Genomic DNA, 25,460 nt, shown 5'->3' with positions numbered 1-25,460 from the left:
AGTGTCTACCTGTCACTGATTGTCCAGCAGCTAGTTGTGATTCTGGTGTTCTCACAAGAGGGAGTGAGAGCATGTCCTTCTACTCTGCCATCTTGGTTCAGGGCCTATCACTTGTATTTTCTTCTTAGGGAGACTGTAGTTTTACCTTCACCCAAGGAAGAGAATGAAAACTTCCACACATAGTAGATAAGCAAGTTATGTTTGCTCTTTGAGGGACAGTCCCCAGTCTCTACAGCATTGTCATTCTTATATATGGCTTTGTCACATTGACTCATCATCTCTTTGTCCTTCGAAATTTTTATCATTTACTTTATTCTTCCTTCCTCTATAACTAATTTGTTTCAGCCTCCTAGACTGTTTGTGAAGGCATGGCCCTAGTCTTAGCATGCCTAAGAGATTCGTGAATCTGTGCCTTATTATTTATGGTCTTTGTCCAAGAGCAAACAGTGAGCACATTCATTAAGTGCTTGTGATCATCTTTCTGCTCTTGCAGGTCACTTATGATCCTGTTTATGCCATAAGGATTGCTGACTGATGCCTCCCATTTGCCGAATGAACTGGCTTTGTGGCTGTGGATAAAGCTTTATTTCATCAAACTCTCATTTACTTCTCAGGTATTAAATAAAACCTTCTAAGTTCCACACACTGTTCTAGATGCTGGAGATACAATAGTGAACACGTGGACATAGTTTTTGTCCTTGTGGAGCTCACACTTGGGTGACAGTTTAGAGTGATCCCCTCAATAGAAACTTTCAGCTGTTCCATCTTACAGTGAATATTCATTTGTAGTCATGAGTTGATCTTATTATCATCACCAAAATGAGTTCTAAATGGTCAACTGTAAGTTAGAAAAATTTTTAAGGCAGATGTTCAGTTATAAAAGATGAATAGTAGGAAAATAATTGGATGAAAAGAAAAGGTCACAAATTCCTCCTAGTTTATATTCAGGACTTCCAGAAGAGCATGGTAAACATGTGGGGAAAAAAATCTCTGTGGACTGGTAATTGATTTGACATATTAGCAAGGCTCTTTGAATTGTTAATTATAATTTAATAAGCTGATGTTAATTAATCCCAGTAATGTATATTGTTTCTGTACATTCTAGTAGAGAATAGAAAAGCTAGAGATTCTGAATATGCCCACATAACCAATCAGTTACATGGGTTAACCAGAATTAGGCTGGCATGTCAGTTTTGGTAGTGCTAGTCTCATTCAATTTTGTAATATAAATACTATGCCTGTATGATTTATTGTTCAAACTAGGGCAGTTTTTGATGGTGAAAGGAGGTACCCCCAAGTACAAGGGATCTAGGCCCACCTAATTCTTGGCATGTTGAAATAGCAAATTACCAGGCTACTAGACTATTTTTCCTTTTCCAAGTTCATCATCAAGCAAGTTCATCATAACCAGATGAAATGATTTCTTATTAACACTTTTATGAAGAAATTCTGCCCTTAAATCCTCTCCCGTTGGTGGGGTGAGTAGACCCTTTTCTTTTTTTAAAAAAATTGGGAAGACCTTGAAAGTTTCCAGCCTCTAATTCCTAAAACCTACAGCCTGGCTAACTGCCCAACTTTTGTGCTCCCACTCTACCTATGACAATCTCTATCTTATACCTTACCATGTATTTTAAAATCATTTATGTTTCTATCACCTTTATTAAGCTTTATGTTTCTCTAGGGCAGAGATTGTATTTTATTCATACTCTAACTTCTCTGTGTCTCTGATTGCTCATCTTTAAAATACAGATAACAGTACTAAAGTCACAAAGTTTTATGAAGAAAAAAATAATTAAAACATTTGGAAACCTTATAATAGTGCCTGGCACATAGTAAGTTCTTAGTAGTGTCAGCTCAATATTATTATCATCACTATTTGTTATCACAGTGCAAGTAGTCAATGTCATGTACACAAAACATGTACACTAAATATTAATTCATCAAACATTTATTAGTGTTTTCTATATTCAAGTCAATCTATACGAAGATGAATCAGGAGCCTATTTTTAAGTAAGGATGGGGAACAGGAATGAGATATGCACATAAAGATAATACAAAATAGAAAGTAACAGGTGATGTAAGAGAGGTAAATATATAGCAACATTGCTCTTACTATTAGAGAATATTTTCAGACTGAAAGGATCAGGGAGGACTGTAGGAGTGAGAATGAATTTTAGCTGAATCTTGAGGAAATTATAAGATTTCGATACGTAGACATCTGTGTTAGTGGTGTAAGGACGTGAAGATATTCCAAAAATGGCTATGTAAGTAAAGGTACACAAAAGGAGAATCTTGAAATCTGCTTAGGATAATGGCAAGTATTGTCTAGGGATTAAGCTTGGAGAAGACCTGAAAGGTAGTTTGGATCCAGATAATAGAAAGGTCTTGAATGTCACACCACAGATTTTGCATTAAATTTGATTTATTTTTCTATTTAATAAAGCATCTGGGTTTTAAAAATTATGAGTAAAAATAATGAAAGTTCATGAACTTGGAGGTTCTCCCTGTTCCCCTTCACTATAGATAATGGGGAGGTGGTAGTATGAGAAATCATCTTGGAGTCCATGCCAGGACCCTTAGGTTGTGAGCCTGGTTCTGCTCCACTGTGTGACTCTTATCAAGTCAAGTGCCCTGCTTGCCTCTCCATTTGTAAAATAATAAATATTAAGGGTGTACATAGAGGACTCTAAAGGTAACTCCTTCTCTAAAACTTTTGAGAGGGAAAGAACATGTAATGGGTGCAGTGCTAGGAGCAGAAGTTATTTATCCCAATGATATAGGCAATTATTCTTCAGGGTCTTCTCTTACTCTTAGCCTACTTCCAGAAACTATCAGAATTTAAAGAAACACTGAGTTTTGTGATTCCCCCCCAATATATATTTTTAATTAATTAGTTAATTTTTGGCTGCATTGGGTCTTTGTTGCTGCACGCGGGCTTTCTCTAGTTGCGGTGAGCGGGGGCTACTCTTTGTTGCGGTGCATGGGCTTCTCATTGTGGTGGTTTCTCCTGTTGCAGAGCATGGGCTCTAGGTGCTCATGGGCTTCCGTAGTTGTGGCATACCAGCTCAGTAGTTGTGGCTCACAGGCTCTAGAGCGCAGGCTCAGTAGTTGTGGTACATGGGCTTAGTTGCTCCGCGGCATGTGGGATCTTCCCAGACCAGGGCTCGAACCCGTGTACCCTGCATTGGCAGGCGGATTCTTAACCACTGCGCCACCAGGGAAATCCTCCTCCAACTGTTTACTTGTGCATGTGATAGGAGAGCCGAAAGGTTGGTAGACTCTAGGCTGTGGCCTCTGTAATCCCATTCTCAAGCGTTTTGATTCCTCAGTGCTGAATCACAGCAGTTGATCAACAGGAGTCCTCCACCAATAGATGTCCATGTCTGGCTGAGCCATAATGATTAATATTTGTAATCATAGCCCTAAGGCATTGGAGAAGCCCCAGGATATCTTCTGATTCACCAAAGGAAGATGGTATTATAGTCCGCCTCAGGTTTCTTGTTGGGAGTACATTTTATTGTATTTCAATATTTTGAAAATTGGGATTAGACGTCTACTGTGGAGGGATCTTTGTGTAACCTGGGGTGTTTGATTAATTGGCACAGGTCTTCCATTAGCCATTCGGGATATTAGTTTTCTAGATTTGTTTTTATGCCTGAGAATAAGACTATTTTTCTCAAGGAGAGACTGACTGTTCTCTCAGGACAATTTGTTCTATTAAAAAAAAAAAAGGTAGTAAATACACTCTTGCCCTGTTAAACATGTTGGAGATAAACTAAGTGTAGTGTGGGCTTTTAAAATGTTCTGATATGAAAAGAGTACTTTAAGGGATTTTTGGCTTTGAGAACTTCCCTAGAACCTTATACAAGAAAAACACTCTTCGTCTGCATCTTTATAAAAATGATTATTTATACAGCTTTAAAGCACTTATCAATAAAGGGCCTCCCCACCCGTGGGGACTCTGCTTCTTGGTAGACTGTTGGAAAGAAGCTAAAGCACCACACAATGTCCTCAGTGGCTTTGTTCAGAGAACTTTAGAAGCCCTGGAGCCTGTTCATGGAACAGTTTTGAGGTGGAGGCCAAAGGGATCTCGGGGAGGCAGGAAAACTCAGAGTAGCAAAGAAGTGGGAGAATATTAATCTTTGGTAGCTCCAGGGCTACTCCCACTCTATCCCTGAGGAAAAAAACCAAACAAATATGGAAATACAAAGAGAAACGTAAAGTCAGTGGGGGAAGTGGGTAGAAGAGGAGGAAGCATTCACATGAAAAGTTACTGCAGCAACTAGGAAGAGAACCCCAAATTGTGACCGTTAAATGGAATTTGTAAATACACTCCTCTTTTCTCCTTTCTGCTTCTGAATAAAACCATACCCAGCTCGGAGACCCCAGTTTCCTCCAAGGCTTCAGTAATCCATCCTGGAAAATCGTATTGGATTGATACACAATCCCAATCCAATCCATTTTCTAGTTTGCAAAGGAAAATCCGGTCCGGCGTTTATTTTTAGCAGCGCTCCCTGTGACCGAAAGCTACAGCTCTTCAGCGGGGATAACTGAGGACCGTATTGGGGAGAGAAGGGAAGAAGGGCGGGGGAGCGGGAGGCGGCCGAAGGGACTCCCTGCGCATGCGTGCCAGCGCCCATGCAAATCTGCTGTACATCCAGAGAGCAAAGTGGGATGATCTGTCACTACACCTGCAGCACCACGTTCGGAGGACAGCTCCTGCTTGCAGCTTCCAGACCCAGGTAAAAAAAACAAACGGAGCGGGCACCGTGCATGCATATCAATACCAGGTCTCAACCTATCCCCTGAAGAGGCAATCTGCTGCTGCTGCTAAGGGTCCTTTGGTGGCTGATTGCAGCTTCAAGGTTTAAGAAATCCCATCTTTCAGGAAGCCTGAGGGGAAGAAAGGAAGTACGGGCGAAATCATCAGATTGGCTTCCTGGATTTGGGAATCTGAAGCGGGCCCACATCTTCCGGCCAACTTCCATTGAACTTCCCAGCACTCGAAAGGGACCGAAATGGAGAGCAAAGGTATGAGGCTGTCCCCATCGGGGGACTTCCCGCTGCATGTGCGTGTGGCCAGGGCAGCCCTCGGCGAGGGGACTGCAGTGCTTGGGGAGTGAGCATCATACTAGGTCGATAGGAGGAGATGCTATGTCCGTTGCAGCACCAGGGAAGTGTGGCAGGAAGGCGACTTCTTTTTAACTCCCACAGCTTGGAAGACAGTGTTTAATACTCCATCAGTTGCGTAGTGAAGTGTGATTTTTTTTTTCTTTTTAGGTAGGGGGGTGGGAAGAGTCTTTAGATGGTGGGGGAGGTGAGATATGTTGATAAAGCCGTTTCTTTTCTGTAGAATGGATGGGTTCAAATAAATATATTTCATTTGCTTTAGGATTGCTGACAGGCACGTTTGTATCTGATATCCAATAATGCATTGCTATAGAAAAAATGTTTGGATTTCTCCACCCCCACCCCACGAAGATGGTATTTCTGGGTGTGTATGACCACATCCTACTGCATTTTGAAAATATATCAGCAGAGAAATTGGGTCTATTTGGAACAGTGTGCGTTAGAACTGACCTCTAAGAAGAACAGTGTATCGGAGTACTGCTTGGCTCCAGGCATGATGCATATTACTAGTTCTGGATATGTATATATTAATATTCTCCTCATAGCAAATCTGCATAATATACACATACTGACTGGTAAATGAACTGTAAAAATCAACTTCTGATGGCATATTTAACCATAAACAAAATGACTATTAAAATTGTAAGATTGGATAGCCTTTGGGTTTAACTCCATCTATGCAGGTCTCCTCCTCCTCCTCCTCTTTAAAACGCCCACCAGCTTGCAAGAGTCTTGAGTAATGTGGTCAGATATCCAGTAGGAATACTGGATGTATTTAATTGTGGTGAAATCAGAAGAAATGATGTCAACTTTTATGAAACTATATTCATTACCCAGAACTCGAGAAGCTATATTTGAAACAAGGTTTTATTTTTAAACCAAGAATGTCAGTCATTGTGGTAATGTGCTCAGGATCAGGGAGTGGTGGTGGGTTACCTATTTCTGGGCTGATTAATAAAACTGGAGCGTCAAATGATAGCAGGTACCTGTTCAATAAAGTATCTAATTAGAGGAGTTAAGTATTTCAACCTAGGTAAGCATTTTTAGTATGAAAATAACTGAGTCAACATGGATTCAGACAAGCTGGCAAATTTTAATTGGGATAATTTTATTCTGATATTTTGCTGATGGGCATTTCCTTGACTAACAATGATGTACATATATGAGAGATCCCATGTCAATAAATGTACATGAGGCATATATTTATTAACTGTATTGTAGAATCCATTTTAAAACGAGAAGCCAAGTCTTAACTCATAGAGGTCTGTAATATTCCAGTTGATTAAGTATTTCTGGAACATGAGATTAAACAAAAGACAGTATCGTTTTACTAAGAAGCATTTTTTTTTTGTATTTAGAGGACACCTGCTGTTTGATTATTAAACTTGGTTATTTGGCAGAGGTTCTTGGTAACATTTTTGCATCCAATTTATACACTAATTCCTGGCCCATCATAAAAAGAGGATGTATCTCTTAGTGATAATTTTTTATTTCTCCTCGTTTCCCATAAAATATGCTACATGTTATGCAGGGTTCCAGGTGGTTTATATCTCATGCTGATAACAGTAGCATTCTAGCTGTTCTGCCAGTCTTGGGATTTTGGAAAGGAGAAAGAATCTCAGAAGTTTATCTGGGAAGAATCAGGCCAGAAGTTCTATAGAAATCCAAATAGCAGTGATACAGGCATGAATCACAGCACTGACCCAAAGGCAGTTAATAATTTTGCCCCAAACCAATACTGTGGTCATTTTGCAGAGTTACCATAATTGCTTCAGGCAAAAGACACGGTGAAAGTCCTTTTACATGTTAGTTCTCAGACTTCCTTTGCAAAACTGAATTAGCCAGGTACTGATCATATGAAGAATGGCTAATTATTTACACATTGGTCTCACTTTCTGAGTTGATGCAAATGGCACAGCTAAAAATGGTAGCTAACTTGAAATTTTATTATAGAAGAAAAAAATGTGTATTAAGAAGAATGTATCCATATCCCATTTGAATTGGTGCATCTTAAGTACTTTATGCTACCATGTACAAACTTCTTCCCTCAACAGATTCAAATTTAATTCCAGGAAGACATTTTCAAATGTAAGCATATATATTTTTTTCTACTAGAAACTCTTTCAATACTCAAAGTATTATTACATGAGTCAGTTGAAAGTTCAAGAGTTCTCTATCCCAGAAAAAAGGCTAATGGCCCAATTAATCTTGACTCTTGTTGCCAGCATTTGACAACCTTCACATTACCTCCAGCATTTGAAAACCTTTCTTAGAGCACTTGTCCAGAGTCTCCAGCAAGTTGAGCATCAGTTATTTACAAATAAGGTCAATTTTTTTTGCTTCCTTATTTACTCTTTGCATCACTTCCTGTTATCAGGGTAAAGAGGAGAGGAAAATAAATCAATTGACCTAGCAATCAATTTACAGTGTAATTTCAGTGATCCTTATGTACCATGGTAATTAATATTGCCTCAGAGATTTGGGTTGGTGCGTAGCCTGAACAGCTTTGACAGAATTTGTGCCTTGCAGTGGTTCACAAACTTTGATGCACATTAGAATCATCTGGCATGCTTTTAGACATCCTCATGCCTGGTCAAACCCTTTCTTAGTTACGTCAGAATGTTAGGGTAGGAGAGAGGCGTAGGTGTTTATTTTGAAGATATCAGGTGTTACTGTGTTCGGGAATAACTCATTTAGACTCTTGATAATCAAAATGTGGTTTGATTTAGAAGTGCAGAACCTTGATCTTTACTCCAGGCTTACTGTATCAGAATCTGATTTTTAATGAAATCCCCAGGTTATTTGTATGCACATTAGTTTGAGAAGCATTGATTTACAGTGAGGAAAGAACTTTCCCTCTCTCTCTCTCTCTCTCTCTCTCTCCTTCTCTCTCTCTCTCTCTCCCGATCTTCTCTTTTTTTCCCCCCCTTTTCCTGTAACACATCTTTTCTTTGTCCAGCTAGGTTCTCAATCTTAGGCTGGTCTATTAGAAACACCTGCAGAGCTTTTGAAGCATAAAGATACTTAGGCCACACCTCTAGACATTCTGGTTTAATGGGTTCTGGAGTAGAACCTGGGCCTAGGTATTTTTAAAAAGCTCCCCAAGTGATGCGAATTGATAGTCAAAGTTAAACATTGGTCTTGGATCTTGCTACTCAAGGTGTAATCCATAGACAAGCAGGATTAACATCACCTGGAAATTGTTAGAAATTCAGAATCTCAGGCCCTACTCCAGACATACTGAACCAAATCTGCATTTCAACAGCATCTGCTTGTCATTTGTATGCATATTAAAGTTTAAGAAGCACTAGTTTAGACCTTAGGGGACTGCTTGTATGTACGAATGAACCACTCTGGGGACCTCAGTGTAGAAGATTTGAAATTAACTAATCAATATGGAAGCTTCTGCGTATGTGATCACGTTATAAGTTTTTGGTTGCTTTGGGAAAGAATGGAAATGAAATGCAGAAGAAATTGCTTGCCTCACGGTTATATCAGAAAATGGACTCATTTAAAATACCTTCTCTGTTCTTCCTCCAGCCGTTTAATTTCAACCCCTTGATTATCTTTTTTTAAATAAATTTATTTATTTATTTATGTATTTTTAAATTTTTGGCTGTGTTGGGTCGTCGTTGCTGTGCGCGGGCTTTCTTTAGTTGTGGAGCACAGGCTCTAGGCGCGCAGGCTTCACTAGTTGTGGTGCATGGGCTCAGTAGTTGTGGCTTGCGGGCTCTAGAGCACAGGCTCAGTAGTTGTGGTGCACGGGCTTAGTTGCTCCATGGCATGTGGGATCTTACCGGGCCAGGGCTCTAACCCGTGTCCCCTGCATCGGCAGGCAGATTCTTAACCACTGCGCCACCAGGGAAGCCCCCCCTGATTATCTTTAAATGCTTATTCTGGGGCTTCTCTGGTGGCGCAGTGGTTGAGAGTCCGCCTGCCGATGCAGGGGACACGGGTTCATGCCCTGGTCCAGGAAGATCCCACATGCCGCGGAGCGGCTGGGCCCATGAGCCATGGCCGCTGAGCCTGCGCGTCCAGAGCCTGTGCTCCGCAACGGGAGAGGCCACAACAGTGAGAGGCCTGCGTATCGCAAAAAAAAAAAAAAAAAGCTTATTCTGTAGGTTTATTTTGAGCTCCTTAAAATGTCCTGGTATTAACCCATGGCAGTGTGATATTAGACTGCTTAAATTGAGGCCCATCTTAGAGTGAATATAGCATTACCTTCTTCTCATTGTCATTTGCCTCTGTTCAGTTCTTTTGAGTTCATTTGCCATCCCCCTTGCTATGTAAGATCTTCCCTAACCTCCCTTACATCTAATTAATATTTACTAGTATACTTTATATGACCTAAAGTCCTTGTTTGTCCTTCACATACTGCATTTCTTACAATCAACATTATAATTTTTGTGTTCTTTATTTAAACAAACATTTATTGAGCACCTGCTATGTTCCCAATGTGCTTAGTTCTGAGAATGTAAAAGAAAACTGAGATGCAGTCTCTGATCTTAAACATCTCACTCTCAAATCTCCATCCATAGATAACTTTTTTGTGGGCATAATATGAATCTCTAATATTCATGTAGCTACTCAGGTGCCTGCATCAGATAAAACATTTTCATTTACATAGTAGGGACTCAGATTATATATGTTGAATTGGATAGCCTTTGTTCATGCATCCAGGAGATGATAAATTGGGAGAGGTGAAAGAAGTTTGGCTATTTCAGAACGTAGAAGGCAGTAACGTGACCTGCTTTCTTTATAGAGAACTACACGTGTGTTCCCCGTGAAGATTCAACTGTGTTCTGAGTTTCACACCAACATTAGAGGCAAGCCAGGGGCATGAACCAACATAGGTAAGGTATAGAGTACTCATTTCTCTGAAACCAGAATGGTTCACCCTGCAGGAGACAAAGGAAATGTCTATGCAGCAACTAGTTTATCAGAGCTGGGAAGTGATTTTTAGAAAAGCTACTTTGTGGTTAAAAAACAAACAACCAAATCTCTGAGACCATTGTAGGATAAGTAAGATATAATACGGTACAAAACATAACAGAATACACATTGGGCATAGGAGATCACTTCATATCCCAGCTCTAATGGTGTAACATTGGACAAATCACTTTTCCTGTCTGAGTCTTAAAGATTCTTAAATCAAAGGGAGTTCATTTCATTTAATTCAAAATATTTAATGAGTTGCCACATTGTTCCAGGCACATTGTTAAATGTAGGGGATGGTGATATGAATAGTGCATTGGGTTGCCCTCCAGGAGCTTACAGTCTGGGGATACATTGACAGGCTCAAGACCTGCCGATTTCTAACATCATATGTCTCTTCTCCATTCATCTTTCAGAGTTCTAGTAGGTTACCCAGAAGGCTAGAATCTAAAGTCGTAGTGATTAATGACCTCTGCGGAGGCACTTAACATTCCACAACAATAATGCCTGCCTTTTGTTCCACTTCTGGTTTCTTTAAACAGAATTTTTGTGTGGGAGAACATTTGAACTCTTGCTAAGTACCTACTCTAAAAGCTGTCCAACTAACTAGCTACCTGGCTAGTAACCTATTGTCTGAGTCAGGTGGTTATTATGAGGTTTGTTAGTAATGAGTCTGGAGGTGGCCAGTTAGTTTTCTTCATCATTCCCTTATCCCTGTCCTTTTATGCCTTTAAGCTTTTGACCCTATTAGGTGTGGTGTTTTATGCTTACTGAATGACTAATAATTATGTTATACTGGATTTGTTAATATTGGGTTTCCTGATTTGTCACATTCATGAGACACTGTATTTTTTTTAAAGGGCTATTAATATATGTCATCACCCTTAAAACCTTGTGATTAGACATTTTAACTTCATTTTGTAGATAACAAAACAGTGGCTAAGAAAGACGAAGTGACTTAGGCAATCCATCTTCTCTTTATTTCTCTGTAAAATAAGAATTATTATGCCTTCCCCAAGCCCCATACCCCCATATCATGATTATGAAATTAAACTCGTACCAATAAACCATTTAGAGTTTAGAATCATAGTCTTTCATTATTATTAGCTGTGTTTGTCTTTTCATTAGGATCTCATCCTAGAGGGGAGAAATTAATCCTTTGCCATTTTTGTAGTTTTAGCAGCAAGCATACTGCATACACACTCAACAAGTTATCTCCTTTGACTTCTGCAAAGGCTTTAATTTACCAAAAGGGATTTCATTTGTCCTTATTCTATGTATTTTTTTTGCAGTAACTCCTCAAAAACGTGAATTTATCTCTTTGTTGCTCAGATGTAGTTTCAAGGCAGTTATATAACATCTTGTGGGGTTGGGGATGAAGATGCATTGGGTCAAGTATTATACCTTGGTTGGGTTTAAAACATAGACTGTGTAAAATCTGGCCGCTAACAGGATTTTCAATCAGGGGTGCACATCTGAATCACGGGGCGCCCCATGGTACATAGGACTTGGATATTTAAGAAGCACCTCATGTGATCAGGATGTGCACTCTCAATTAGGAATCAGTAGATAAGCTACAAGGTGATTAATATGAAATGTTAACAGGTACGTGTGTCCTTTGTCAGAAACACTACAGTACTCCTGCTTCCTGGACCTTGATTTTTATTATTGCCTTCTTTAGTGTTAAGAGAGCGAACATGTAGAAGAGAGAAACTAATTCTTGTCCTACAGGCTTGGGTTAGAAAATAGACATGTAAATAGATGGCGTGTGTCTGAGGCCAAGAAGACCCATGACTTCCCCCAATGTCTTCATCCTCATTGGCATCCCTGCATGCAGAATATGGTGGATTTTGTTCCAGGATCAATGTCTATAGTTCTAATTTTAGTTTGCTATTCTCTCCAGTTACTTTTTGAAACAGTCTCTGTCTCCCTGTCTTTGGGAACGTGGGACTCCCACCCAGGGAGGCCATGGTATTTTGCTGCTGTGATCCAACTGATGGTACGTTGGCAGGTATCCCAGGGGACACCTGTTGCCTCTCCACAGAGCTTTTCTTTTTCATTTTTTTAAGCATATACTCTGCCTGGCTTTTTACCTGAAACAAATCCCACCACCAGTGATTCAGAGAGCACAGATAATTGAAAATGGGCTGTAAACACTGTAGAAAAAAAAAAAAGGAATGGTAAGCTGCTATTCTGAGGTTAGTATGTAAAAAGAGGCAATATTTGGGTAATGATTGGATTGTGAGGGTTTTTTCCTTTTTTAAATCTTTCATCAATATTTTATTACTTTTTTTTCTATAAAGTACACTAGGTATTGGGCTTAGTTATAAATGTTTTAAACAGATCTACCTAAACTGAACTAAAGCAAAAATCTTTATGCCTGATGTTTTCACGCTTTATTCATGTGAGACATTGAAAGGACATTTGAGGAGATAACAGTCTTTTGAAATTGTGCTTATATATATATTTTACTATGTATAGGGCACTGTGCTTTACATATAGTGACTCTAATCCTCATAACAATTCAGTGAGGCAGGCGGTATTGTTATCCCTATTTTAGGGAGTAGAAAACCCCAGCATAGAGATGTTAAGTAATTTGACCAAGTCACATAGCTAGTACATAGCAGACAAGCTTCGGAGTCTGTGAGCTTAACCACAACTGAACATCTGAGGCATACTTTGCTGTGGTCTGGTACTACCTTTGCTGAAACCTAGGCCAGTTGTGTACACACACATACGATGTTTACAGTTTATTAGCCTTCAGGATGGTGATCTCTGCAGGCTCAGGCTCACCAAAACCCTGGGCCAATCAGAGCCAGACTTGGGGAAGCATGAGGAGTGTTCCTGACTGCTGTCAGGTGGCTATGAGAGAGCACCCGAGGCTCATATGCCTGAGGTGGCTTCCAACCCCAGGGGCTTAAGTAAGCATGGGGTTGCACCTCCTCTCACATCACCTGCTTACCTGGGAAGCTCAGTGGTGTTGTAGAAAGATTACAAGACTTCAAATCAGACACACAACTAGCAACTTGTTAGTCCTTGTGACTTGGGCAAGATATCTCTCTGTGTCTTCGCTTCCTTATTTGTACAATGGCTCTTTCAAGATGAATGAGACAAATAATATATATTATATATGAATGTAATAATATATAAAAAATATATAATATATAACAAATGTAATAAATATATATTTTATATTTACATAATGAACCAAGTATAGAATCAGTACTCAGTATTAACAGCTGCTGCTGTTGCGATTATCCTCTGACCCTTAGGCTTACTATTAATACTTCCTCTCTTCCTGTATGGGGCTGGATTCCTGCCTTAAACTCCTCACTATCACATTAGCCCCTTGCATGGAGCCAGATGCAACTTTCAGTATCCTTCAGTCCATTGCATGTGAACATTCCTGATGCAAGATGAGATTCCTACCTGACGCTGATGCTGGCCGCTGCCACCATTCTTACTCTCACAGAACCATAGTCTTTTCTTCCCCTGGTATCGCCCGCCCACCCTACTTTGATACCAGCTGTGATTGGTCTAGAATCCATTCCTTCATACTTTTCTTTAGACTGATGACCCTTGCTGCTTCGCTAGTTTTTCCTTCATTCTGTCTAGTTCTAGTTCACTCATTTTTTTCCCCCTTAGGTTGGAACAAGCAGAATGCCATGCAGCTGTGGTATATGGCTTAAAATGATAGTTTTTAAGACCTACTGGTCTAAGTCGTGCTAAAAAATTAAAGAATAGTGACAAAAATGAAAGAAATCCACTAATCTTTTTTGATCAGAATTTTACATTATTCCCATTGTCTGGCCTAAGATGAAGTTGAGTTTCCTCAGAAAAGAGAACTTGACTGTTGTGATAGGAATGTTGACATTGTTGCTTAGGTCCAGGTACCATTCCACTGTTCAGGGAAGAATAGTGAGAACAACCTTCTGCCCAGTTGTACCTGGTCAGGGGTTTTCAACTGTAAATATGGATTATAATAAATTGTAGGCTTGTTAAAACATATTTCTCGACCTCCTATAGTTTCTGACTCTGTGGGTCTGGGGTGGGCCTGAGAGTTTACATTTTCTAACAGGTTCCCCAGGGATGCTAATGCTGCTAGTTAGGGGATCACACTTTGAGAACCCCTACTGTAAACAATGTAGTCTATGATTCTCTTGTATTTGGGTATTATATCTAGAAATAAATGTACATTTGCCTGATCTTGGGGTAGCACTCTCATGACGGAACTCCATAGCTTAAAAGAGTAACTAAGATCACATCTACAAAATCATCCCAGTATTACCCATACCCACACACTGGTTAATTAGTACCAAGATGTTATTAATGGTGTATACAAATAATACATGTTTTCATTTATAAAATGAATACATATATTTATTTATCTGTGCCAGGCACATTGCTTATCATCAAGATTAGAAATGAAAAGAGACACAGTTTCTGACTTCACAGACTTGGTTTTGAAGATAGACACAAACAGAAGCCTAGGAAGAGCTGACAGTGGGGTATGCACGTGAAAATTTAGATTAAATTTAAAATTTACTTTTAATATCATACCTTCTGTGTGGATTACTCTGCCTAGGTGTCATAGACCAGGAACCAATGAATAATACAAGATTTATACCCTCTGCTGTTACACCAGATACAGAACTATAATCTGTGGGAATACAGAGAAGGGAGTTGGCATTTGAGCTTGGTCTTGCAGAAGGGATGGAATTGAAACATTGGAAAAATATTCCAAGCTGATGCAATAGTATGAGCAAAGGTATAGCATCATTAATATACATGTAGCAACTAGGAAAGATTAAGTGATTGGTTAATTCATTAATCTGGCAAATATTTGATAAGCTGGGCACTGTTCTAGGTGCTGAATATAGTAGTGAGAAGACAAAGTCCCTGCCCCCATGAAGCAGGTAGTCCCTGCCCCCCAAGATTAGAAGAAAATTGTGGTGGCCTGTTACAAATTACATAATGTAAATAATGATAACTTATACTTCAAAAATATTAATATCAATTGTCTTTTTAAAAATTAGATTCCAGGGCTTTTAGAGTATAATTCCATTTGCAAAGCTTTAATTATTCCCTAGATTTTCAAGAAAATATCCATCGCACAAAGCAAGGTATACCTGTAAGCACAGTTCCACGGCCAGAGGAAATGCTGTGATCCAGTATTGCACTCTGTGACTTTTGCCAACCTCTGCTGCTGACACACTTCCCTTGCTTAGTGGAACAGTGAGTTTCATTTCTGTTCACCTTGGGCTCTCAATCCCCTGAAATTTTTGCATTGAAACTTACAGATTGGTATTTTAGGGGGAAGATCCAAAAAATACTTTTGAAATGTGTCAGGCTCAAAAATTGCTCTTCAGTGATCTATAAATTATTATCAACTCTCAGAATTACAGTAACAGGACAAACACTATACAGGTACTAATATGCATGCATTTTGCAACTATGCTATATGAAGTTCTTCAAATTCTCCTTAAGTATATGAAGATTCATGTAAGATATATGTTCTTTTTCAACTTACCATCACTGTATTTTGATATTTTGGCTGTCTTTCTTTAGAGAAGATGAAGAAATTAGAGCAGTTTTTAACCCAATTCTGGTTTTAACCCAATTCTGATTTTGATGTCTACTTCCTAGCAGAAGATATTGGGCAAGGTTCCTAATCTTCCTAACTCTAGATTTTCTCACTTATATGATAGAGATAATAATAGTATTTATTCTTAGAGTTGTTTTGAGGATTAAATGAGATAGTATATGAAAGTGTTTGCCACACTGCCTGGCAAATAGTAAGCACTTAACAAAATGTAGCTATCATTAAGTATCTCAAAACTGCCTTATTATAACTTGGGGTACAAAATCATAGCCATTGCTTTTGCTGAGTCTGATGGATTCAGTTTGCTTAAAGGTTTAAATGAATTCCAAGCATAATACTTCCAGTCTGAGCCTTTAGTTGTAACTCAACATAGAGCTGTTTTGGATCAAAGTCTTAAAACAGTTTCAGGAAGACACTTCCTGCCAAACTGGACAGCTGTAATCAATGGTTGAAATCTAGAATACCACCTGTATAGAGAAGGTCTCAGCCTGGCTGGTGAAAGATTTATGAACAAGATTTTGAAAATGAAGGTCAGCAGATGATTTTCATCAAATAACCATAAGGAGCGGTTACACAGATGGCAAGGACAGCCTTGTCTTTTCTCTGAGCAACCTCTTTTGATCCCTACTCCCCATTGAATCATGCAGGTCTTAGTAAAGGTGTGAGGGGGCTGGGGAACACTGCAGCCTCTGATGCTACTCATTCCTTCAGAAATGCTTCTAGAGCAAGAGAGGTGTAACGATGATCCCTCATGAATAACTTTTTTTTTTTTTTGCGGTACGCGGGCCTCTCACCGTCGCGGCCCCTCCCGCTGCGGAGCACAGGCTCCGGACGCGCAGGCTCAGCGGCCATGGCTCACGGGCCCAGCCGCTCCACGGCATGTGGGATCCTCCCGGACCGGGGCACGAACCCGTGTCCCCTGCATCGGCAGGCGGACTCTCAGCCACTGCGCCACCAGGGAAGACCATGAATTACATTTGAGGTGTTGTCTTCCTTTTCTTTTTTGTGCACTTGCCATTTTTGTCACAGTTATGGAAAGTGTATTATCAAAGATAGCACTTCCTTGTCCCCTCCCTCAAATTTTTTTTCTCTCCAGAGACATCACTCGCAATTCTTTTTGCTATTTACCTCTGTGTTCTAAATGACATTCTCTTCTTACCTCCTCTCAATTTCTCAGCTCTATTTTTGATGTCCCATTGTAGAAATGAAGTTTTCATCTCTCTCTTACCATCACACTCTCACAACAGGCATTCCTCCTATCCTACCATCTTCCCAGGGCTGTTACATTAATTGTTTTGGTTAGCTCAGTATTTATTAGTTACACTTTTATGACTATGTAAACGTTTTTAATGACTGTGATTACTCTTCCTTTCTCTTATGATTTTGTTTTTTTCTGTGGTTGATAGTTGTCTTGTTTTTTGTTTGTTCAGCTTTCTATACATACTTTTCACTATTTAACTCCAAGCCTCTGCCACCGTTCTGAATCTCAGCTCCAGCCGTTCTGGTGCACAGATATCTTATCAAGTTCATCTTCTTGAAGTAATCTCTCTTGGAACCTTCTGACTTGGTTCTATATGTGCGCTTTTCCTTTTATGCCCTATGCACTGGTTTGATCCTGGAATCTCCGTTTCCATCACCCTGGAAAATCTCTGCAGGTCTCTTTGCTTGGTTCTCTTGTTTTCTTGTATCCTCTGTATTCTTCTTTCTTAATTCACTTGCTTATTTTGGTAGAATCAATTTTCCAGCAGCTTCCTGAAAAAAAGGATACACAGTTAAATTTTTTGGACCTTTGCATATCTGAAAATATATTCCTTCTTTCCTCATATTTGGGCAATAACTTGGCTAGGTATAGAATTCTAGGTTGAAAATAATTTTCCTTCAGAATTTAAATGGCACCACTATAATGTCTTCTCCCTTCAGTTTTGTTGTTCTTGTCTGATGACATTCTGATTCATCATTTTTTGAATATGATTTATTTTTTTCTCTTTGAAAAACTCTTTTTTCCCAGAGTTCTGAAAATTTATGAAGATTTGCCCTCTTATGGTTTTATTTTCACCCATTATACTGGGTACTTAGTTGGCTTCTTTAATGTGGAAACTTATATTCTTTGCATCTAGAAAATTTTCCTGAATTTTTTTTTTGATGATTTCCTATTCTCTGTTTCTTTTTTGTTGTTACTGTTGTTTGGCTCCAGCTTTTTTGAAATCTTGTTACTCAGATACTGATATCCTGGAATTTTTTTTTTAGTAGACTTTTTGACATGGACCATTTTTAAAGTCTTCACTGAATTTTACAACATTGCTTCTGTTTTATGTTTTGTTTTTTTGGCCCCGAGGCATATGGGATCTTAGCTCCCTGACCAGGGATCAAACCCACATCCCCTGCATTGGAAGGTGAAGTCTTAACCACTGGACTGCCAGGGGAGTCCCTGATATCCTGAATTTTAAAACATTTTTATTATTAATATGTTTTATTTCCTGTTTTCACCTCCTTTGCATTTTTTCACCTGTTTTCTTGATGATAGGCTCATTTTTATCTTCTACTCTTTCTGTTAGGTTTTATTTTTAATTTCTGATATCAGACTTTTAGTTTTCAAGATCCTTACTTGTTATTTCTCTTTGAATGTTTGATTTTATATTATGCTGTCTTGTTTCACTGAGGCAATATTTCTAATACCTTGTTAGGCATATTAATAATATAGCTTTTAGAAGTTTTCATCTCCTTCCATAGCCTTTGTTTCCAGTTAGCTTTTATTTAATTACTTGTTTCGATTTCTGTCTTTCATGTTAGAGACTTTGTACAGATGTTTTTATATTTGTTGCCTGTTCATATTTAAGAGCAGGCTAAAGAGGCGACTGGAAGCTCTGTACACATGGGTGGGGCTTATTGATAATGATCTTAGTTACAGGGTCACTTTCATGGGCTTTTCACTGTGGAACTCCTGATATCAGTATCTTTAGGTCTTGCTTCTTATTGTTTATAAATTCCTCAGAGAAGACTCTTTCTCCTGCCTGTATGATAAAGACATGGCTGCCAGGATTCTGTGGGTCTCAGCGATCAGCATGTAAATTCACTTAATCTCTTAGTTTTCAATGTGGTACTTACTCGGCCCACTGTACAGAGAGCCTCTCTTCTGTCCTCTACAAAGAACACATCTGCAGTCTTCCGCTGAGGTTGGGGAGGGCAGTTGTCTAGATGTTCAACGTTTAAGAGAGGGTTTGAGGTTATAATACCTTCTTAAGAACAAACTGTCCACCAGTTCTGTGTATTTTATCCTTTTCCCTTTCACCCTACTTCTAGACAAGCTTGGTGCTACTGCTGTCTAAACTTTTGAAGATTCTGCAGTCCAAATTAGATTGCTTATTGTCTTTCCCCACTACTGGCTTAGAATTGAGTTTTCTCAGGTCTGCTAAATCCTTTTTATCTTCACCAGCTTCCTGTTTCTAAAATTTGACAGTTGTTGTCTCCTCTCCCTTTTGCTGCATCTTTATAGATTTATCACACATACACACACACACCTTTATTGTACTTTTAATGGTGTTTCAGGTAGGAATGAAAGTAAAAGCCTGTGTTCAACTTCCCCATCTTTACTTAGAAGTCTTTACTTTCAAAAGATACTGAATAATCTTGTGGAAAGATAATCTCAGGTCAGAGGTCCTGGAGATAGCATTTTGTGGAATTCTCAGCAGTGTCCTGGCTGGTTTCCTCTGTTTATCCATCATAGTTAGGGTGTCAGACGTCAGGGTCATTAAAGTAGTCTTCCCATGAGGAAACACCATGTAAATACCTTAAAAGAGTTACAGGGTTAAGAGAACTACCAAGATCAGGTCCAGACAATTTTTAAAAATTGCCCTGAGATAACTAATTTATTCATTCTTCCACTACCCCAGCATCCATTGGACACTTACCCCGAGTCATGCATTGTTGGGCATTGGCAAAACATTGAACAAGACACAGTTCTGACCTCATGAACCTTCCACGCTAGCGTGGAAGACAGACAGCACTGCTCAAGATGCAATATGGTAAATGCCATAATGGAGATATTAACAAGTGCTAGAGGCTCTTTGGGATGGGAGTGATTAAGTCTGCCTTCAAATTCATGATGGGAAATGTGTCTTAGCTCTCACAGTTCAAGCAATAATTTCCCAGAAAAATCACCTTGCCAATTCATAACTGACAAAGTTACTAGCTTCCCAGCACTGTGATAGCATCTTTATGGTCAGAAGAGATTTTAGAAGTCATTTTTATGTTCGTCATTTTACCTGGAAAAACTGAGGCCCAGGGAAAAAGGGGCTCAATCCTGGTAAAGTAAAGAATGAAAACCAGTTTCTTGAATCCCATACTATTTTCTAGCTATTAAATCATATTAAGTCCCCACCCTAAAGCCTACTTATCTATAAATATGATTAAAAATTTTAATCAGTGGCTCTGAGTCTCAGAGATCTGGAAGTACCAGTTTTGAAACCCCTGAGGATTTCTTTAAAAACAGTAATTCGAATGAAAGACCTTTGCTTTGGACATAGGTACAGGACTTGAAACTTATGCAATGTCAGAAAGAGAAAATGGCTTAGAGTTCTCATTACTTATTTTGAAAGCAGGGCCAGTTCTTAAACTGGAAGAATAGGACTCTCTTTATTTGCACAGGTTAATATTGATTGAATTTCAATTCACCTAGCAAATTCAGGGGAGAGCTTCCCAAATGCAGCTTTGATCTTACTATTTTACAATATATTTTTGAGATTTTTCCCATGTTTGCATTGTCTTGAAAACATACAACAGATGTACAAACATAGAATTTAAACATTTTGGAGAGGCAGAGAACGTTGTCTTCAGTGAACATTAAGAATGTAATGTGTTCTGTTAAATTTATGGTTTCATGACTTAATTAACTATTAGCAAATGGTATATTATGGGGAAGCTAGGAACTATAAATAACATATTGTTCAATAGTCAGTTCTTCATCAGTAATAAAATACTAGCAATAATTACATTATTTGTTAAAAGCAAAACACAACTTGAAATCTCTTAATATCTTCCCCAAGTACATTAACTTTTTATATCCACAAGTAATGAGATTATAATTTTCTTACTAAAGATTTTCTTGGTCCTTCTCTGCTGAGAAAAGTCTTTCTGTCCTCCGGCCCTTTGAACTCTCCTGCCATGTTGATTTCTTTCTTCACTATAGTACAAGGGTCCCCAACCCCCTGGGCTGCGGACCGGTACAGCTCTGCGGCGTGTTAGGAACCGGGCCACACAGCAGGAGGTGAGCGGTAAGCAAGCGAAGTTTCATCTGCTCCCCATTGCTCCCCATCGCTCGCATTACCACCTGAACCATCCTGTCCCCAACCCCCCACCCCCCGCCCCCATCCGTGGAAAAATTGTCTTCTGTGAAACTGGTCCCTGCTACCAAAAGGTTGGGGACCGCTGCTATAGTATACATGGTTCCTTGATTGCATGTCAGGCTTGTCTTCTAGGCTATGAGCATCATGAAGGCAAAGACTATGTCTTCTTTGTGATCCCCGTAACTTGGCCATATTAAGGTCATTTCAATTAACAAAAGAAACTTAATTGAGTGAATAAAATATAAGGTGCTTGATGTATAATAATATTTACTTGTTTGGTTTTCGTAGCACTTTTCATTATATCCTTGGGTATAAAGTAGCTAAAGACTCGGGGTTGACACACATGTAGTACACAGCCTCCACTTACCTTTTCTTCTTGTTTGAACAGCTCTCAGATCTCACCCTGAGCTCAAATACAGCTCTCTAAATAATGGATCGTATTCACTGTGACTTAACTTCTTGTTGCCCATGGAAGAGAACTATTGATCTTCCTCCCTATGAAATCTGGCTAGGCGTGAAAACTTCCTCCTCCTCCTTCTTGTTAGAAGCAATTTCTCTCCTGTTTCTGAAAATGAGAAACAAAACAGTCTCTTCTGTGTTGTTCTCATCCTGTCCCATGGGGAGTGGCGTGATCCTTCATCATCATCTGTGCATGTGCCTTGTCCCCAGTCTCCTGGTCCTCTTCACTCCCATCAGAGACTGGATGCTCCACTCCCTGTCCGCTCATGTGAAGACTGCTCTGCACACCTCACATCCTAATTCTTGTCTTTAGATACATCTCTGACCCCAGCGACTCTGGGGAACAGACTGTACTGCTCAGGACCTTTGGTGAGTGCCAACAAAAAGACTGCTGTATCAGTGCAAAGGGGTGGCATTTCCAGAGTCATGACTATCATAACTTTTGTTCTTCAAGAAACCCTGGGATTTCTACATTTTAGGGTTGGGAGATAGAGGTGTTTTAGTTCCCTCAGCTCAAAAGTGGGGGCTGAAATAAGTAGATAATGAAGACCTTTCTTGTCGTTGGTGTCTAAATCAATTTGCTGGACCTGCATTTCGGTGGCTGTCCTGCTCTTTTTCTCAATTCATCTATTACTTTTGCATAGTTTATGCATCTGGTTAAAGTTCTTTCAAAGTCAGCCTTTCTACTTATAAACCCTTCACAAAGTTACTGGGGCAGTCCCCTTAGAATCTTGGCTTAATAGGATGCAAATGAGGGTTATGGTGGAAGAATTTTTTTCTTTGTATCTCTGAAAGAGAGGTTGCTGTGGATTTATGTACACAGACTTAAATTCATAGTGAGAAAGTCAGGGTTCAAATTTGGCTCTGTGACCTTGGATATATCACTTTACCTTTCTAGGCCTTAGTTTATTGTAAATGGTGGTAAATTGTCTGCTCTCTGGGGTTTTGGGAAGGAATCAAGGAGAGAGAGTATATGGAAAGTGCTTTGTAAACTATATGGTACTATATAAAAGCAAATTGTTATTAATAGAGGTCTGACTATTCCCAATTGTTTCTGCTTGATCAGTTAGTTCTGGATGAATAAATCAGAGAGGACAGGCAGGAAGGAAACAGCACTGGGCTAGGAGTCGGGTGATCTGGAGTCTATCCTGGTGCTGCTCAGCACTCACTCACTGACTTGATGTGACCTTGGCAAAGTCACTTTACCTCCTGCGCTTCTGTTGCGTCATTGGTAATATGAGGTGGGCTAAAGAAATGATGATATAGAGATTCTCTTCCACTTAAAAAAAAAAAATCTAATGTTTTATGAGTCTAGCTGACAAGAGATTATTATTTATTTAAGGGTATCATTATGTTTAGATTACTGAATCAGAAGTCTTACCAATTATGTGCCCAAATAATATATATATATATATTTCTGATTTTATGTTTCATTTTTTTGATTTTATGTTTTTTTCTTGATGGAAATTTATGTTCTTCATACGAAAGTTTAAAGTTATAGGGAAAATTGCAGCATACACTTAAAGACAGTCACTCCTAGTATTGCTTCCGAATTCCTTCACATCCATGTAGCTTTGATTTCTTATAACATGCATTTTTTCATTAACATTAGTCCAATCATACTTTATATATTTGATTTAAAAAAATTTTATTTTTATACAATTTTTAAAGGTTACCTTCCATGTACAGTTATTAAAAAATATTAGCTATATTCCTTGTGTTATATAGTACATCTTTGAGCCTAGTTTGTACCTCCCACTCCCCTACTCCTGATACTGCCCCTCCCCCAAATAATACATTTTGAATACATGATTTTAAGGAATTATTTTAAAGAAGACGCCAAGACTTAATCCTTCAAACACTGAAAAGGAACTAACGGACTCTGCTATCCACTGAATTTTTCTGTTTTCTCTGGGAGGAATGTGTATATTTAAAAAGGAGGCTAAGTACTAAAAACAGATGAAATTCTGTATAAGAAATTATGGCTATGACACCTAAAGCACATTTTGTAATATATTCTCTAGTAACTTTAATTCTTTATTTCGTCAAAAAATTATTGAGTATTTGTTACAAATCTCACTATGCTAAGCCCTATAGATGCTCAGGTGAGTAAGATAATTCCTATTAGAAGGGATGGTTGATCTAGTGTAGAAAAGAGCATGGATTAAGAATTTATAAGAGAGGTGAAACAAAGTTCCAATAGTACAGGATAAGGAGAGATTAATTTTGCTGGGGAGATGGAAGGAAGGTAAAAAATATAGCATCTTTAAAATGCTTTACAGATTGTAAATGTTTTCCCATATACTATCCTGTTTAAATAAAGCACGGACTCTGACAGGTATAGAGCAAGATACTGTCTTTTGGAAATCAGTTTGTAATCCCTGAAACCTCTGAGGCACAAGCAATGTAGAGAAAATACCAATAAGACATATTGTTATTTTAAAAACGAAGGTGGGTGCCTATAATCAACTCGTAAATTTCTGAGAGTTTTGCCCAAGGTGACATGGACTATTTTTTATATTTGAGCCTGCATATCATCCTATTAACTATCCCTTTTTTAAATGAGAAGGCTATAAGAAATGCCCCAACTTAAATAATGCATTTAATTCCATGTCTATTTTTAAGGTGAATTTATCTAATACTTATAGTACATTGGTTTATGATCACAAAGCTAGAAGAAACCTCAGTTCAATTACCTAACTTGTTAGATAATACAATATGCCCTTTTTCCACACACACAAAAAGTTATTTTCACAGAAGAAGTGTCCTGCCCAAGTACAAAATCAGGACTATAATCGTGGTCTCCTGGACCAGGTTTTCGCCACCACATCACAGCCCAGGGTCTGTTTAAAGATTGCAGCAAGTATACCTTCATTTGATATTAAAGATTCCTAAAGCGGCCTCCATCTCCTTTTTGCCATTCACACAGTATTTTTCCATGAACGTCTTCTAAAATAATTAATGCTGTATCCAAAATTGTTAGAACTATGCAATGCTGATATTCGAAGAAACGTGACTCTTTTGTGACACTAAATGCTTTTAATAATGTATCTACTCGAATATGGTAAGTGACTTCCACTCATAAAACAAGGAAATACAGTGCTGAGAAGTCATTGCTTCATCGCTGCCTCATTTTCAGTGACAAATCTTTTGAAAGAGGAAATGTGTCTTTTTATTATGATGCTACAGGGCTTTATTTAGGTTTGTTTCATTGCAAAATAAAATTCTAATTTTATTTTATCTGAGCACATTAAATATAGCAAATCTTAAACTTCAGTAACTGTGGCTACAATTTATTTAAAGACACATAATTTTCTGGGTATGTGAATGTGATCTTTGGTTATAGTCTATATTATTTAGATGTTTTTAAAGCTTTGTGTCCATTTTTGGACTCTGCAGTTTAGAAGAACCTAGTAAAAATAGAGTATGCCTGTAAAATGAGCACTTTAATGATAGGTTAAGGAATTAAAGTTGCTTAACCTGAAGAAGGGAGAGCTCAGGAGATGAGCTAATTACCACCCTCAGGCTTCTAAGTGATTTTATGAGGAGCATTGTAGTTTCCCCTTCCAGCGCAGAGAGGTTTTGGTCTTTGTTAGTGGTGAGGGAGCATAGCAGGAATTCAGCAAGGAGGGACTTATGCTGAGTCTTAGTTCACCTTTTAAAACAAGAATAGATGACCATCGGAGTTTTTAAGTGATCTCTTCTTGTTCTGAATAAAATGATCTCACAAGTTATTTTTAAGTTCTGTTGTTACCTTTGGGGCAGAGAGATTCAAACAAATTTCTTTTGCAATGAAAATGATTACGTACAATGAAATGACTGACTCAGAAGACCTGGGAATTGTCTCACCAACGCCTCATCCTACAACTGAGGAACCAGAAGCTCAGAGAGAGCAGTGGAGAGAGACCTTGCAGGAAGGGCTATTGACTCTTCCGGCAGGGCTTTTCCATCCCTCTGCCCTGCCTCTGAGTACCTGACTTCGTAAACTAATG

At 38.8% G+C, this 25,460-nt stretch overlaps 1 protein-coding gene across 2 annotated transcripts in view; it reads left to right on the top strand.

The window, feature by feature from the left end:
- The first annotated feature begins 532 nt into the window (after window positions 1-532).
- FGF12 (fibroblast growth factor 12) overlaps window positions 533-25,460 on the top strand; it is a 578,531-nt gene continuing 553,603 nt past the window's right edge. Inside the window, exons 1-2 of one of the 2 annotated variants that reach the window (XM_049710475.1) lie at window positions 533-614; window positions 4,889-5,031. In XM_049710475.1, coding sequence (XP_049566432.1) covers window positions 5,019-5,031 — 13 coding nt within the window. In that variant the 5' untranslated portion in view covers window positions 533-614; window positions 4,889-5,018. Of the gene's footprint in view, window positions 615-4,589; window positions 4,743-4,888; window positions 5,032-25,460 lie in introns of those variants that run through there. The other variant, XM_004278759.3, reaches the window with a different exon arrangement.

Source organism: Orcinus orca, chromosome 5 (assembly GCF_937001465.1).
Source record: "Orcinus orca chromosome 5, mOrcOrc1.1, whole genome shotgun sequence".
Classification (NCBI taxonomy): Eukaryota; Metazoa; Chordata; class Mammalia; order Artiodactyla; family Delphinidae; genus Orcinus; species Orcinus orca.
The sequence above is the reverse complement of the archived record's forward strand: the minus strand, read 5'-3'. Positions and strand labels throughout refer to the sequence as shown.